The sequence below is a fragment of the Gymnoscopelus braueri genome (genome assembly GCF_963280865.1).
Source record: "Gymnoscopelus braueri genome assembly, chromosome: 4".
Classification (NCBI taxonomy): domain Eukaryota; kingdom Metazoa; phylum Chordata; class Actinopteri; order Myctophiformes; family Myctophidae; genus Gymnoscopelus; species Gymnoscopelus braueri.
Window position 1 is genome coordinate 54,575,953 of NC_137605.1, and position 18,119 is coordinate 54,594,071.

At 41.2% G+C, this 18,119-nt stretch overlaps 1 protein-coding gene across 4 annotated transcripts; it reads left to right on the top strand.

The window, feature by feature from the left end:
• Positions 1-6,142: 6,142 nt before the first annotated feature.
• Positions 6,143-10,081, top strand: LOC308083174 (membrane-spanning 4-domains subfamily A member 8-like). 4 transcript variants are annotated; one of them, XR_013932975.1, is made up of 7 exons: positions 6,143-6,369; positions 7,554-7,664; positions 7,976-8,032; positions 8,129-8,272; positions 8,656-8,781; positions 9,029-9,081; positions 9,720-10,081. XR_013932975.1 is itself a non-coding variant. In XM_080425357.1 (7 exons), the coding sequence occupies exons 1-5, from the start codon at positions 6,178-6,180 to the stop codon at positions 8,767-8,769; spliced, it is 618 nt and encodes a 205-aa protein (XP_080281483.1). In that variant the 5' UTR covers positions 6,143-6,177; the 3' UTR covers positions 8,770-8,781; positions 9,059-9,081; positions 9,720-10,081. The 4 variants fall into 4 exon arrangements, 3 of the variants coding, with proteins under 3 accessions (XP_080281483.1, XP_080281484.1, XP_080281482.1); XM_080425357.1 differs by having other exon boundaries at positions 9,059-9,081; XM_080425358.1 differs by lacking the exons at positions 9,029-9,081; positions 9,720-10,081 and adding an exon at positions 9,321-9,331.
• The last annotated feature ends 8,038 nt before the right edge of the window (positions 10,082-18,119 follow it).

The following is an 18,119-nucleotide window of genomic DNA, read 5'->3' on the forward strand; positions in this document are numbered from 1 at the left end:
TTTTGAATTAACTGTGGAAAAACTTGAAGAACAAGGCACTAGATTAAGTAAGCTTGGCTGTTAGCCTGCTCCTGACCAGGCTAACTTCACAGCTAAATTGCCATGGTAACTAAGCTAGGCTTGCTTCAATTCTCTTTTGAGGAATCGGATAAGGCTAAACTTAGCCAGGGTGAACTGGCTAAACTAATCTTCAAGATAATTCACCTTTTGAGGAACCGACTCAGCTCTAATCCTGGCTAAATTAAGCCAGGATAGGTGGAAAAGCCAGGCTTTAGCTCTAATTCACCTTTTGAGGAACAGGCCCCTGGTCTACTACAACTCTCTCAGTGTGTTTAAAATAAGCAGATGATCTTTCTGTTTGCTGCTGCCTTTACTGAGTTTATTTATGTATTTATTTTTGTTATAATTTTAACCTTTTTAAATTGTATTCAAAAGCCCTTTAGTAATGTGTTTGTTGTAATTTATTTTGCATTCTTAATTTTCTGTGTCTTAATGTCTCAATGCTTAATGTATTATGTTAAGCAGTTTTAATTGCCTTGTTTAAATGTGCCATCCAAATAAACCTGCCTTGCCAACAATTATTTTACAACTTTTGTTAGTAGTTACTTTGCCCATTTAGATTATTAATACAAAACATTCATTACCTGATAAATGATGATATAGGCTACTAGTCCATACCATGACTACAGATCCCATAGTATTTGTAGACATTGTTTCTTGCATCTCATTTGCATCTCATTTGCATCTCATTTGAGTAAAAGCATTAAAAATCTGTTGTCATGATGTCATCTGAAGAAGACATCATGGACTTAGTGACTTGTCTATGGTGGTGGTTCTCAAAGTGGGGTCCGGTTGACTTTCAACAATTACCCAAATATGGTACTCCATTCCTGGACGTACTCTTCCTCATACACATCGGTCCTGACCCCCTGGACCTCCACAGCCATACATACTGTCCACCACCCACCTCTGAGACAGTAGACAGCGATGGTATAATCTGATCATAAGCATTAGTGAGGACCAGTTATGAAGATAAGGTTAAAAATGGTTGAAGTGCTCCTTTTAGGCCATTGGTTCTCAAAGTGGGGTCCAGGCCCAGGACCCCCAGGGGATTCCAGGGGGTCCCCAGCTAAATTAGTTTATATAACACCAACATCTGTTGAACTTTAACTCTAAATACATTATATATAGCATATTTTAAAATAGCCGATCTACAAGCAACGCATTGTGAGTGTGTATATCTGCTATTTTCAAGACAATCGTGAAACAATGTGAAAAAATATTGTAATAATTGTATGGGGGGTCCCTGGCACAAAATTCTCAGATGAGGGTCCGCGGCCAAATACATATTAATTGAGTTCGTCCTTGACATGATAAAGTTTAAGAACCAGTGCTTTAAGCATGTAGAGAGAAAAGCAACCCAGTGATGGCTAACTTCTTATTTGCACATCCAAAGAGTGTTAAACAGCATCAACACACATTAGCATCCAGCACTGGAGTCAGGGTGAGTGGCCGTCCAATCAGAACACACTATGGGAGACCTGGGAGGAGTTTCTGTACACATCTACAGCATGGCTGTCATATTTTACATCCTTACTGTTAAATCAAAAGAAAATCACAAATACAAATGTAGGGTGTGGTCGAGGTCAGCTGTCAAATGTCAGTAGGCCTACAATGTAAAATATTGGAAAATAAAACGGTAAGTGTTTTGTTGGTCCTCGAGGCGGGAAATATAGAGACCTTTCAAGGAATGCTTAGCCACTCAACCTGGCGTCCCAATTTTGGGCATGTCCATTTCAAACATTTGAACATTTTAGAAAATATCAAGAAATATTGTCATTTTCAAAAAATAGCAGATCCTTACACGCTGCGATGCGATGTGAACTTGTAGATGTGTCATGTTTGACATTTTTGTCAAAGTATATAGGGCTTAAGTGGTAAAACTGTAATGAGATATATAGTAACATAAATGTAAGAGTCAGATTGCTGGACCTTGTAAACAAGTAACGGTACAGCATTGATTTCCAATGTTTTACCAACTCTACCATTGCACAGAAATTAGGCATTTTCTTCTGAAAGTAGTTAAGGTGGTCAGAGGCAGCCATATGCAACCATTCCATGGAAGGCCTCTATTGGAGGATATTCAATAAAACATTACAAGGTCAGTCTGATGGGACAGAAAATCATTCACCTGGAGTTATTGATGATGTTATTAGAGGCACGGAACAGCATTATGTTTACAGCAGATCAACCTATAAGCAATCTATTTCCTGGAGCTGTAGAGAATGATCACCTTGTTGTGTCTGTTATGAGAATAAATGTTGTACACAGGGTTTGAAAACAAAAACAAAAATCATAGTCATAGTTACTTCAACATCAATTGACGAGGAATTATATCAATGGTTGAATAATGAATGCTTAAACAATGTATTAGTTAATTATGTGTATGAATTGGTCCCATATGAACAAGCGTTAACACTTTTTAACCCTTTTGGATAGCTCATACAAAGCAAAAAAAAAAGCAGATCAGTCAAAAAATTATTTAACCTGACAATGTACATATAATATTTGGAATATAATGCCGATTAAAAGAGAATGCAGCACATTTCTGTCACTCATCAGCCTTATGTTTCCTCAGCCCTATGTTCCCTCAGCTCTATGTTCCCTCAGCCCTATGTCCCCCCATCCCAAATTAGACCCTATGTTCCCTCAGTCCTATGTTCCCTCAGATGAGTACAAATGATGTTTTTGCTCCTGTTTGTTTCTTCATCAACCTGTCTGTCTGTCTGTCTGTCTGTCTGTCTGTCTGTCTGTCTGTCTGTCTGTCTGTCTGTCTGTCTGTCTGTCTGTCTGTCTGTCTGTCTGTATCAAACATATTTAAGCAAGATATCTAAAAAAGTTATAGACAGGTTTTTACACAAAACATCCACACGTACTGGTCCATACGCCACGATGTGCGCAGACAAACTATATGCAGACTTTTGGGTTATGCACTCGGTATGTATAGTTACGTTTTGGACAGTGATTTAATCCTGTTGAAGCGTGGTGTGTGTGTGACAACCCGATCATTTACGACCCAACGTGGAATTGTTGCCACCCACAATCATGAGAAGTTTACGCTGTTTACGCTGTTATTCCGACATTCTAATTCTAACACAATCTGGATTCGAACATTGCACTTGTCAGAGAACCACTTCTGCTATTTAGCACCATTTACAGTATATCTAATGTGAAATATGATGTACTGGTCCACAAATTTCAACATAAAGTTGATGATGAAATTGACTTCTGTAACTGCTCACTTTTGTAATCAGTTTCCTCCCATAACGTAAAAAAAGGCAAGTAGTGTCAAAATATGAGATCGTTTCATAAGCCATGTGCAGTACAATACTGGTTTGTAAAAAAGACCGTAGGGGTCTTGCCCTATAGATTATCATGCTGGGGCCCTTTAATTTGTATTTATTTGATTGACAGATGAGCTTTCACTACTTATCATTATTATTATTTCTTTAATCACAAATATGAGGGCCAATGTAATTAATATTCCCAGGCTGACTTTTGTTTCCAGTCCACCATGACATGAAGTTGGTGATAAATTACCACTTCTGTAACTTAGTCATACTTCTCTTTTTTTTATCTTTTGTCTTCAGTTTTCTCCCATAAAGTGAAAACATATGTTTCATAAGCCTGTGCAGTACCATACTGTATGGTTTGCAAAACAGACCTAAAATTTACAATTTAGGCATTTAGCAGATGCTCTAAATCCAGAGTGATTTACAATAAACAAGGTAAACACGTACATCAAATGCATAGAGACAGTGTAGTGCCTCAGAAATAGGATCATAGGTCAACCAAGAACCTAGCATCAGTCTAAACAGTGCAATATAAAAAAATAAATGATCTGTACAATGAAACTATACAAACTATAGGAAATTACATTTTAACCTTTGCATAAGACTGCATGGTCATCAAGGCTAGGTCAAGTGCTACAGGCTAAATTGGAGTCTGAGGTGTCTTCAGATTATGGCAGAAAATTGGGAGTGAGTCTGTAGTTCTAACTGCAAAGGGGAGTTTGTTCCACAGTTTGGAAGTCTGGGACGTATGGAGTGTTTGTTGTCCCGGATGTTTTAGGCAAGGTTCTGACAGTTTCTCTGTGTCCCCTACACACAGACATGCACACACATTTGCACCAAATTATGTTGCTTTGTTTACAGTTTACATGTGTGCCAAATGTCATGCCTGTATCCACCGCGTAATGATTTTTCACATAATTCCCCCTACTATCAGTTATCTTTATTTTTTTGCATTTGGAATCACAAGCCGGTTTGTTTACACAAACTTTTTATTTATTCTACACATGTTCGAGCTATCCCAGCCAAGGGATAGCCAACAAAATTAAATAAAATCGGACATGGCCTATCCTATATTAAAATTGCCTAATGTGTCAACGGTGGATTGTGGGTCGACATCACAAACGTAATATCCAGACTGGCGAGGCGCACCATTGCACCCCCTTTCAGAGGACCCCAACAGGTGACCTCACCAACACATTATGGAAGGGACTGCAATGGAAACAAGCTGTAAGCTTTTTTGGGTTATCCTTTTGATTATGGTGGGGGTCAGATGTATGTTACATGTGACTTATGTTTTATTTCATGATCAATATAGATATCAATCAATAAATCAAAGAGATATGTGATCCTGAAGGAACATCGGGTTGAGGGAACATAAAGCTGAGGGAACATAGGGTCTAATTTGGGATGGGAGAACATAGGGCTGAGGGAACATAGGGTCTAATTTGGGATGGGGGAACATAGGGCTACATTTTTTTTCCTAAAAAAATGAGTTAATAGCCCAGTTAGACTCTTCACATACTAGAGTATGTCTGAAATAAATGTCAGAGCTTAAATCGACCGTAGTACATGCACAAAACTAACTATTTAAATCAGGACGCCACTTAGGCCCAAAATATTCTGTGGTCCCTTTAATGATATAATGATATAATTTGATCTATTTATCCATCTGGAGAATAGATCCAATATGTATTTTCTGAGGGAGGGCTGGTGAATTATAATGAAAAAGTGCTCCTCGGAGCACAGGTCTCCGCCAGGTCAGGTAGGTTATTGTGGCCTCCTGGTGGCGCTATAATAGGCCAATGTGAAAAGGGTGCCTTTTCTACTTAAGCCTTTTACGGAAATTGCATTTGAGGCATTTTGTTCAAAACGGACCTCTCCTGTAAACTTTGGAAGCCAATCTTAGCCAATTAGGGTGGAATTAGAAAAATCGGATTGATCACATGACTATAGAAATACTGTGTACCGATTTGCGTGATTTTTCGACAGAATCTGTAGGAGTAATATCAAAAAATGTGTTTTGCACAAATCGGCCTCCTGGTGGCGCTCTAAAAGGCAGATGTGAAAAACGCAGGGCAAAGATTGTTGATCAAGCCAACAGTGCCGGAGATTAGCTGTCCACAGACGGAGGGGGCGACGGACACATGGACACAAGGACTGACGGACGGACAGGGTGCAAAACATACTCTCTCGACAATAAATGACATGCATGCCTGGGAACCTTTGCAAGGGGCCTTATGGCATGAGACATGGCCAGATTAATATCAAGGACTTTTCTTTTATTTTCTTTTTTGCACTGGTATATTCGTCTGGTTTCCAGACTAGGCCTCATCAGGTTTAGATTTTCTGCCTCAACTTTTGATATCATTCATTACTCAAAGCAACCCTGGTGACCACAACAGTTTTTATTCATTCTTTTATTTAACTTTTCGGTGTTGGTCCTGAATGACGGATAGTTGAGTTTAAATTTACAGAGATCACGACACTACAGGAAAACTGTAGCGTAACTTCCGTCAGTACAGCCTACGCATTGTGGTTGATATTTGTTAGAAATGCTAATTTCATCAGAAAATAATAGGCGTTACACCACAGTCTAGTATGTGCCAAATGTCCAAACTGTGTGTGTGTGTGTGTGTGTGTGTGTGTGTGTGTGTGTGTGTGTGTGTGTGTGTGTGTGGGGGGGGGATGGGGAGGGATGTTGGAGGGGGAGTGCTCTCATATGTGATATAAATGTAACAGTGCTGCCTATGTTTAGAACAGTGTCTTCAGTGTGTTGTGAAGAGATTGACCTTATCAGATACCTGAAATAACAACGCAAGTACTAATGGCTGACAATGGAATTTATGACCAGCTTGAGCTCCAACAGATAGACGATGCGACTTATGGAGATCTTACTAACGGTGGGACGGGGTCGGTTCCAGTCCAAATGCAGTCTGGTGGGACTGGGTTGGTTCCGGGGTCCAGTCCAGACACCAGACTATTGAAGTTCAAACGGACATCCCCACAAGCTCTCGGGGTAAATATACTTGAAAGTATTATTTTTTAGTATTATTTTTTTTATATGAAACTCACGAATAGAGCTTTTAAAAAGATTGTTGATAACATTTTTTCTCTGTGCAAAACCTTCTCAAAATAATAAAGTAATAACTTATAAGTAGAACAACCATTGTTATACATTGTTAATTTGTAATTCAGATGGATAAGTCAGTATTTTTGCCAGGTATGTTTGCACATAGGTTCATACATACACTGACTAACAACAGTACAGATTAGAAGATACTCAATATAAGCATAAACATAGAAGAACCTATGTATTATATTGTTGCTGTCAGGCGGAAAGTATGTATGTCCAAAACCATAACTTTACAGGAAGAGAAAGAAAGATACCTCAATTCCTGCATAGAGAGAAGTTGCAATAATCAAGCCTCGAGTATATGAAGGCATGGATAGCCATTTCCAGTTGTTTAGGGGGGAAGTAGCTAGGCTTTTACCTTGGCTAAGAGTCTTAACTGAAATAAACTGCTTTTGACGACAGAGCAGAATGTTTGTAGTGTGAAGTTCCAGTCGAAGGTAACACCAAGATTTTTGACAGATGAGCAGATGTTGGAGTTGAGGGTATTGAGGATGTTGGTGCGTGGGTTGGACTTGGGACAGTATCATGGTCAAAATATATAATTTCATTTTTTTGCTTTTATTGAGGTTTAGAAAGTTTATGTCCATCCAGGTTTTGACTTCATGTAAACAGTCTACAGCTGAAATGAGTCATTTGCATTAACTGTGAGGGGAAGGTATATTTGGACATTTAGCACGCCTATTGTGGGCAAGTCATTATATCAGGTGATACTTTTGGGAATCACTTACCTGCGTTGTTACCATAGAGTTAAACATAATAGAGAGGGCACCGGATATCCCCTCCCATCCACTTGCATGAATTGCTCACCCAGCGCATGGGCCGAAATCACCCCTTCTTCCGGGTAGGAAATGTGATGGGCGAGGCCTATTTGGGGCTTCTGCGCGTCACTTCTGTGACGCGCGTCACTTCTGTGTTGTCACTAAAAGGTCAGCCTGCTGGACTAATAATATAAGTTTACCACGCCTTGTTCCTGATTACAAAACAATGACTGTAAAGCTCACCCTCTCATTAATATTGTGTCATGTGACCTGTTAACCTGTTGACCTGTTGTGTGTGTTTCCTTGCAGACAGTGCAGATAATGGTGGGCGCGCTGCTCTTCCTGTTTGGTGTGATGGCATGTTTCTTTGGTCCATCTACAACAGTGTACTCTGGAGTGTTTGCCTGGGCACCTTTATTTGTAAGCAAACATCTGCATCCTCCACCAAACCCTACTGTACACTGTTCTGTGTTTATATTCATTCAAATCATTTGAGCTTTGAATGAAATACACATGCTGTACTTACTCTCGGTAAGTCTCTAAGTTAATACGTACATACTAATTACCGTAACTATTATTTAAACAGGATTTGATTGCCTGTAAGTACTCACACAACAATACTGCCATGATTCATTTTAATGCTACTGTATGTTTTGTAAGAAGAGTCATAAATGTTTCATTTTGCAACATAATTCTTCATTATCTGATTGGTTGTTTCTCTTCTCCCCCAGTACATCATTGCAGGGTCTTTAACGGTGGCTGCTGATAGGTCGATGAGCCGATGCATGGTCAGTAAGCCACGCCCTCGACCAAGCCCTTACTATTTTCTAGAAGTCATTCCATTTGTTACTAGCTGTTTATTCTATTGCTGTTCTATGTTTCAGATTAAAGGTTCTATGGGGATGAACATTGTGGCTGCTGTGATGTCAGGTTTTGCCATCATCCTTTACAGCCTGGATGCGGCATGGGTGATAAATCAGGCTGAATATTATCAATATAATCAGGATGTACCCTATTATATATACAGGGTAGGACTTTTTACTATTTACACATTGAATTGACGCACACTGCTGCTAGGTCTTTGTTTGACCAGCTAGTTCATTCCATTCACCTGGTTCACCAGGTCCTAATGAGACCCTGATTAGACCACTGGTTTACATAATGTGTACATGATGTGTTTGTACACATGATGTGTTTTGTTTACATGATGTGTTTGTTTACTTGTGTTGGTTTTCTACAAATGCAGAGATGTTGTTTTGTAAAGGCTTTGGGTCTCATACACAAAACTCTTAAATGTAGACTACCATATATTATAATGTATCCCTGCTACTAAGTAACAACCAACAGACCATTGTGGTTATGTGTTTGTTTACATGATGTTTGTTTGTTTATATGATGCGTTTGTTTCCAGAACTTGTGGATGGGTGTGCCGGGTGTGCTTGTGCAGTGTGTCTTCAATCTGCTGGTGTTCATCGTTTCCATCTGTGTGTCAGTTTTTGGCTGCAAAGCTACCTGCTGCCAATAGACCCTGATCCTGGTGAGACCCGAACACAAACACAATCTACACTCACACTGTTCACACTGACCATCACACTGTTGACCAGCTAAATCTGCCGCGCCCCCAAGTTTCCCATAAGGCTGAGATATCAGAGTGGAAGAATTTAAACCTGTTAAATTCCATATCATTACATTCAGAAACCAACAGATATTGTTGTCTAGATATATTGTGGTATATAAATATCTGAAGTTGTCCCTCATCTGCTGCCCTGTCTTTAACATCTCAGGGACTCTTTGGTCTGTTCTGTGTCTTTCAGCAAGCTGTTAATAGAGTCCAAAGGTAAGCACGCACATCCCAAAACTATTTATCGGGTGCTGGACAACAATACTTACATCAAGGAAAAGAGGGGAAGTCCGCACACCTTTAGCTCCCAGTAGAAAATGCTTTATTAAATAGTTTCAGGCAACGTTTCGACCACAAAGGGTCTTCATCAGGTCTGATACATTACATGGAAAGGCGTGTTAAATACAGGAAGAGAGGAACAACACAATCAAAGGCAGCTGTGGTAGTAATTTTAGCAAGCTGTTACCTGAAGTTAGCAGGCTACAGTGATGTCACTGCTCTATCTGGATCTACTTTTGTGTAAGGGGGATTTGGAGTCCCTATTGGTAGGAAGATGTAATGCGTGCTTTCTTACAGTACCCAAATGCAGATCCAATTCATCACCAAACCAAAATGAATATATTGCTCATTTTATAATTTATACAATATATATTTTATCCATTCATGGTTGTCCTGACTGAACTACAGTCATGCACAGAGCCTATTAGTCTGACTAAAGAGTGACCATGTTTCATTAATGTTAATGACGAAACAATTGAATGTTGCACAATTAATGTCCTTTTATGAAGATCCATTCCATCAAGGAAACATGTGATATCCAAACTGATTGAGCTTCTACTCTCATTCCTTTCCAGATGGTGGTTCATGTTTCTCAGGCTGTGGGAAGTGGTGCACCACCCCCTGGTGGATGGTATAAGACCTGCACGTCAACAACTCAATACAAATAAATACATAAAATAAAAACTAAAAGTGTCATTTAATTAAGAGAGAGTTTGTTCAGTGACAAGGGTCTCCGTCTCTACAACTCTTTAGTCAACAGAAAATACATTTTAATGTCAGAATACCCAATTCATCTTTTTGAGTAGCACATTGAAGAAATAATCATCTTAAGAATATATCAAGGCTTAAAGGACGTATGTTTGTCCTTATTAATTCCAAGAGAATGGATCATATCACTCCAGTTCTTAGATCTTTACCCTGGCTCCCTGTCTGTCAATCAATCAAAACACTGTTGGTTTATACAGCATTGAATGGTTTAAAAATACATTTATGATCTTGTGCTACATCATGTACCATCCAGACCTCTCAGGTCATCTGGGACAGCTCTGCTTTCTGTTCCCAGGGTCACAACTAAACGTGGAGAAGCTGTGTTTTTATGGAACAAACTCCCACAAAACTGCAGGTCTGCTACAACTCTCTGTGTGTTTAAAATAATCTGATGATATTTCTGTTTGCTGCTGCCTTTTAGTTTTTAAAAAATATACAATTATACTCTCTTCTGCACTGTAGCCTAATATATTTTTCGGTTTAATTTTTTCATTCTCTTTTTGAATTGTTTTTAAATGCCCTTTTGTAATGAGTTTGTTGTAATTTATTTTTCATTCTTAAGTTTCTGTCTTAGTGTCCCAATTGTTATCGTATTTTAATGTGCCATTCAAATAAACCTGTCTTGCCTACAATAATTTGACAACTTTGTTACTTTGCCTATTTAGATTATTAATACAAAAACATACATGAACTGATAAACGATGATATACTGTATTAGTCCATACCTGAGGGACTTGGGACCATGACCATGGCTACAGATCCCATAGTATTTAACTAAGGTATAAACTTACCAAACTGTAAATTCTGGATGCTGGGCAGTTTTTATCAAAATTTCCACAATTACCCAGATATGGTCCTGGACACACTCTTCCTCATACACATCGGTCCTGACCCCCTGGACCTCCACAGCCATAAATACTGTCCACCACCCACCTCTGAGGCACAGAGCCAGTAGACAGAACCTCCACAGCCATAAATACTGTCCACCACCCACCTCTGAGACACAGAGCCAGTAGACAGAAATGGTATAATCTTATCATAACAAGCATTAGTGAGGACCAGTTATAAAGATAAGGTTAAAATGGTTGAAGTGCTCCTTTAGGCCAGTGGTTGTCAAAGTGTGGTCCTCCAACTCTAAATACATCTAAGAGCGACGCATTGTGAGCGTGTAGATCTGCTATTTTCAAAACAATCGTGAGAACATGAAAAACACAAATCAGAATTCTTGTATGGGGGTCCCTGGCACAAATCATTCTCAGATGAGGGTCCGCGCCCAAATTCATTTAGTTCGTCCTTGACATGATAGAAGTTTGAGAACCAGTGCTTTAAGCATGTAGAGAGAAAAGCAACCCAGTGATGGCTAACTTTTTATTTGCACATCCAAAGAGTTTTAAACAGCATCAACACACAGTTAGCATCCAGCACTGGAGTCAGGGTGAGTGGCCGTCCAATCAGAACACACTATGGGAGACCTGGGAGGAGTTTCTGTACAAATCTACAGCATGGCTGTCATATTTTACATCCTTTCTGTTAAATCTAAAGAAAATCACAAATACAAATGCAGGCCGCGGTCGAGGTCCACTGTCTTAATGTAAGTAGGCCTACAATGTAAAAAAGGATTGGAAAGTAAAAAGTGTTTTGTTGGTCCTCGAGGCGGGAAATATATAGACCTTTCAAGGAATGCTTAGCCACTCAACCTGGCGTCCAAATTTTGGGCATGTACATTTCAAGCATTTGAACATTTCAGAAAATATCCGAAAATATTGTCATTTTCAAAAAAAATAGCAGATCCTTACACACTGCGATGCGATGGGAACTTGTAGATGTGTCATGTTTGATATTTTTGTCAAAGTATATAGGGCTTAAGTGGTTAAAATGTAATAAGATATACAGTAACATAAATGTAATAGTCAGATTTCTGGATCTTGTAAACAAGTAACAGTACAGCAGTGCTTTCCAACGTTTTACCAACTCTACTATTGCACAGAAATTAGACATTTGCAACCATTCCATGGAAGGCCTCTATTGGAGGATATTCAATAAAACATTACAAGGTCAGTCTGATGGGACAGAAAATCATTCACCTGGCTCATTCAATGTACAAAAAATATATTTGCCTATTAAAAGAGAATGCAGCACATTTCTGCCACTCATGAGCATATCAGTCCAAACTGGGCAACAGATAAATATAGTGTACTGTAACAACAACATACAGTAGCATCTCATTTCTTGCCAGTGAAAGGATTAACATGGAATTTGTGGAGCTGCACAAACATAGGATATGATTGATAAATGCTGTCTATGTGTACTCTCTCTCAATGAATATGTCACTTCTAGTGAAAAGCACAAGAGTCACAGAATTCAAGGCCACTCAGTAGAAACTGGACCTTGAATCTGGTAGTAGCATTAGTGAGTTTTAGAGATGATTAAGGTCTCATCCTCTTTTACAATGTAAAATATTTTTATTTTTCTGCTGCTTCGGCCACTATCATGTCCCTTGCAGCAAAGGGACATTTAACCTCAAGTGTGCTTACTGCAGCAACTGTGGCTGCAGTAAAAGGCCACAGCTGTGCAGGTGCCTTTCAGGATATTGTGCAAGATAGGTTTGTTTGGCCAAAGCCTCATTGTGTGATCCATAATTAGTTGTAGAGTAAATATGAATGCCATGGGATAATATATATCCTGTACAAAAAGCCTCTGTATTTTGTTTCCATTCGATCACCGTTCCAAATTGTGAGGCTGTGACACCCTCCCTGGCTGTTCCAACCTTCCTCTGTTCATGCCACATTAGACATGACGCTTGGTCTTTTGTCTTTTTATTTGACGGGGGTCTTCCAAACTGAAGCTGTGTTTGTGGTCATGGTCCTCAGACATCAACGGCTGAAACACAGAACTAGTGTAGTACAAGGAGCAGCCACTAGGGAGAACCATTTACTCATAGACAGCTGATGAAGTGTTCATGAGGTGTGTCATGTTGTTTGAACAGTGGTGGAAAGTAACTGAAAACATGTACTCAAGTACTGTACTTAAGTACTTAAGTGCTACATCGACTACATCTCAGAGAAAAATATTGTACTTTAATACTACAATTATTTGAAGACTTTAGTAACTAATTACATTTTGATTATTATTACAAAACATACATTAACCACTTCAGCCATATTTAAACTTTGGCTATTTCAAAATAGCAGATCTACAAGCTCACAATCTCTTGTAGATCTGCTATTTCCAAAGATGTTAATACATTTTATACATACTATGATCAGTAGCGTATGGTGGGTTCTAACGTGGACCGGGCTAGATTCTTAACCCCCCCCCCGGGTTGGGGGCTCGCGCAACGATGGCTGATTAGTGACAGTCTATTGAGAATTACCATCGCAAATTTGCAGCGTTAATGCAAGAGAGAGAAACGTGAATAAAACACAATATGCAAGTATAATCAATGTATGGGTTGAGTTGCTGGCTCGTCGATAGCAGAGAGGTCTGTTGGCGCAACTGCGCCGCTGGAATCCGGGGAGCAGGGGCGCACTGGTATGGTGCTGCTGGCCGGGGCGATAGTTGCTGGTGGTGGCGGGTCTGGCGTTGTGGTGGCTGCTGGTTGTGGCCCCACTGGCCCCCCACCAGCAGCCGCTGGTGGGGCAGTCGTCACCGCTGGCACGGTGATGAGCGCTGGTGTCCTGGCACTGCTGCTGTCCTCCTTTGCTGGCGTCTTGCTGGAGCTGGCGGCGAAGTGTAGTAGCATGCTGCTCTGGACGAATCGTTTTTTGGTTGGTGGCTTCTTCATGTTGTAGAGTAGTAGACTAGTCACAAGTCACAACAATAATGAAATGTGGAGCTATTTCTGGCCCCTCTTTATACTTTTTACCTGGCAAGAGAACCAGTTTGACGGGGAAACCGGTTTTTAATGGCCACCCATTAACAATTCGGCCGAATGCAAATAAGCCCGATTTGAAAACAAAGGCGACTTTCTGTGGTTGGCTACAACAGAACAGGGTGAGGGGATGCTAATGTTGTTATGTTGATTTTTTGTTTTTTTTTCCCCTGGGGGAGAAGGGTTTTACAGACCGGGCCATGGCCTCGTTGGCCCCAATGACGATACGCCCTTGACTATGATACCTTGTGAAACGGGTCATTCTGTTTAATTTGCACTTTTACTTTTGGTACTTTAAGTATATGTTGATGCCAATACTTTTACTCAAGTCAATTTTGATTACCGGACTTTTTACTTGTAACAGAATGTTACAAGTAAAAGGTGTGTGTGCGTGTGTGTGTGTGTGTGTGTGTGTGTGTGTGTGTGTGTGTGTGTGTGTGTGTGTGTGTGTGTGTGTACGTGTGTGTGTGTGTGTGTGTGTGTGTGTGTGTGTGTGTGTGTGTGTCTGTGTGTGCTCACAAGCACGCACGCACGCACGCACACACCATGCACGCACACACACACACACACACACACACACACACACACACACACACACACACACACACCAACATATATCTGCATAGTAAACTATAGCATCTATCAAAAGGTGGCAGGAAGGTTTACAAGGAGAGAAGATTGCTAGGGGGTTATAGATTGCTAGGGGGTTATAGATTGCTAGGGGGTTATAGATTGCTAGGGGGTTATACTGTATTGCTAGGGGGTTATACTGTAGGTGGAGTTTGAAGAGGTGAGTTTTCAGAATGCAGTGGAAAAAGGGGAGTGAGTCAGAGTCTGAAGTTTAATTCAGTATAATTATAATAATAATCATCATCATGCCTCAAGAAAACTATATAATACTTTTTTTCTGGTAATGAGATAGTTGATATCAGACATAGACTACCTATTGCTGTGACTTGGTCCCCGAGCGCCGTAGAATCCTAGTGATTATAGGATGGGTAAAATGCAAAGGACAAAATTCATGTAGTTGCAAATATACTGTGAAAAAAAAAGAAGTGATAAAATATGAAAAAAATGTAATAAAATACAATGTCTTGCCATATGGACACGTCCGTCCATGTAGGTGTAGTGATATGCACGCAAGGCCATCCCCAAAAATGGACTTATGCAGATACGTGCATTTTTGGATATTAAAGAGAAATCTGGGTTTTGTTTCCTACAAGCTCACAGGGCCAGAGTAGATCTCAGTGTGGAGGTCTGATCACAGTTTCACCTCAGCGACCCCCGGGATTCTGAGGCGAGGCCCTTGCAGGGCCATAAAGATAAGGATGAAGAAAGAATGCAGTTTGCGTCTACCAGCCGGAGCTCCGATTACACACCAAGCCATTCTCTCCCTGTCTCCAGCTTCCCCCCCCCCTTCTCTGGAAGTGAATGGGGGGAGCCCAAAGTTATTGATGACATGCAGGAAATGGACTTAAGAAAGAGAGACACACACACACACACACACACACACACACACACACACACACACACACACACACTCTCTCTCTCCCTCTCCTCCCCACTAGGACCATGAGACAAAGACATTGTATTACAAATATTATGTCCTTAAACCAAATGCCAACAAGCATAGCCCCAGTCGGGTGAAGAAAGGAACTATTGAATATGTTGTGTGTCCCCTAGAAATGGGTAATAGAGTCCACACTGCTTTGAGTCATTTACTAACCACCTAACCTAAATGTATATGATGCAAAGATATGCCTGAATTGCCTTTTTGATTTCACGTACAATAAGAAGCCCAAAAAGACTCAGTGACGATGCGTCATCAAGGAACGAACAATAAGTCAATATCATTCACTGAATGATGTGTGTCAACATGAGATCTACACTGAGAACTGGAGGCCGCCTCCCGAAGAAGGTGGGGGGGCCTCCCTCTTCTCCTGCAACCGGCCCCCTTTACTATAAAGACAGAGAGACCCCCGTTCTCTCTCTCTTCTCCTGCACCAGCCCTCCAGCGCTCTTCCTGCTTCTGCTCTCTGCTACTCCTCAACCCAGATGATGACCTGATCCCAGAGGAACCGGGGGGTGGGAGAAGGTATGGGGCACCGACCCATCGTACTGCCTCTCCCACCAAGACCCTGGTAGAGTTTCCCCCCCAGGGACGCTCTCCTCTGCAACTCCGGCACTCTGGGAGGTCTCGACTCCCAGAGACTAAAGATTTTGACCTCTCACTGGACTCTGGAAAAAGACTGTCACCAAAGGGCTATCAACCAGGTCGTATGAGTCTAAAACATGAAATTATGGCAACTATCTGACGATATGCTGTTTGGATGTGTAGACTTCTTCCTTCCTAGAGGGCTCCATGAAACGTCATTTTCCAGGCAGCGTGGTAGTTAATTTCTGTTCAATTCTTTCCCCACATGATATCCTCGGTTCCACTTTATCTACTAACATTTAAGCCCTCATTTGAGTGGGGGAACTAATACGTTCTTTTTGGTTCTAAATTATCTAACTGGCTCCCTAGTAGTTAGCATATATTGATGGAGAGCATGGCGTTTTTGTGCATTTATTTTCATTAATAAATTTCTGAGACTATTTTTATTAAGAAGGCGTGTGTCATTCATTTTTTCTCTGTTTACAGTAATACTATTGGGATATTTATTGCAAGTCTGACAAGAACTCACGTTACTGTTACAGTGACGTAAGTTTCAGTATATATCAATATATATATTGTAATAATTCATAAATGATATTTATATGATTTATGAAATATTACGTCCTGTACCATGCTGAAGTTATGATCTCGGCGTGTGATTCCTACATAGGCCTACGGACACATTGACGACCCCTGCTCAGAAACTCTGAGAAAGATCCAGAGCTGTCTCCTTCTGCTTCTGTGTGTTATTAAAAGTGTAACATTGGTTACACCAGTGACAACCAGGAACAGACTGGGTGACGACCACGAAGAGCGTGGTGACATCTGGAGAGACCGAGGACGGCCGGAGAGACGGCGCCCCGGGGTGGAGTGGGTTGGCAGCCCAAACCAGTGACCACTTCCTCTGAGAGGAAGAACCCAAAAGCTACAGACTGCAGTAAAACCTGCAAGGAGGGTTTAAAAAATCCATCAAGGTAGAATGAGACGTTTTTGCCTAGCAGCAATGATGACGACGCAACGCAGAGAAGAATGCCCACTTCTGGTCAGACGAAGGAGGAGCCAGGCCCGGAGTCAACCCACAGTGCCTAGAGCCTCTTAGTGTTGCCAAAACTTGCTGTTAACATCTCACCTGCCACCCTAAACCCTAACCCCCTCATTAGCACTGTCTCTTACTCCCCTCAAGAGACAGTAGGGCTGTAGCATGCCACTTGGACACAGACCGGGGTCTGATCAGCCTCGGTCGGGTCGCCTGGAGGAGGGCGTCTGTTGCGAGACCCGAAACACCCAGTGACTCCAGGAAACAACACTGATGATGTGTCCAAGTTTGTGCATCAGTAGATGTATTTATTTACTGTTACATACACATACCCCATCATTCCATTAAGGAGAGGAGTCATGCCACATTGCATGTCTCTGTGTGAGAGAGATGCATATATGTAGGCCTACTTTAATATTGGCTGCCAAACACAGACAAACAAACAAAACAAGACGGGCTGGCCATAAATAATACTATATAGGAAGGAAGTCGTTGGCCTTAAACAAATCTGCCCTTGTGCTACAATTGGCCCCCGGGTCGGTCTTTACAAGTCCGGTGTACTGTGTGTAACTGTGTTCCAGATAAGAACACCACATCAGAGCCATAGGACACACACATACATACACTGATACACACACACAAACCCACCCACCCAACCACCCACCCAACCACCCACAAACACACGCACGCACGCACGCACGCACGCACGCACGCACGCACGCACGCACGCACGTGCACGCACGCACGCACGCACGCACGCACGCACGCACGCACGCACGCACGCACGCGCACGCACGCACGCACACACACACACACACACACACACACACACACACATGCCCACATAGCAGGCCCGCCTCACTCTATGGCTCTCAAACTCTTCTCATGCAACTCATCTTGTTTTCACCACTTGAAGACTGCTGTCAGTGTAATAATAGTTTACGGGTGTTAACATGTGTGCAGACACTCTGTGAAATGTTCTGTCAATTGATTGCTCTTCCTCTTTCCATCTCTGTTTGAAGTGAATACTGTTTGTTTGAAGTGAATTAACAAGTAAAGGTGACTCTCCACCAAACAGACTACTTCAGACTGGAACAGACTGGTAGTTTGTTGGCAAAAGTTGGCATTTAGTGTGCACATTGTGC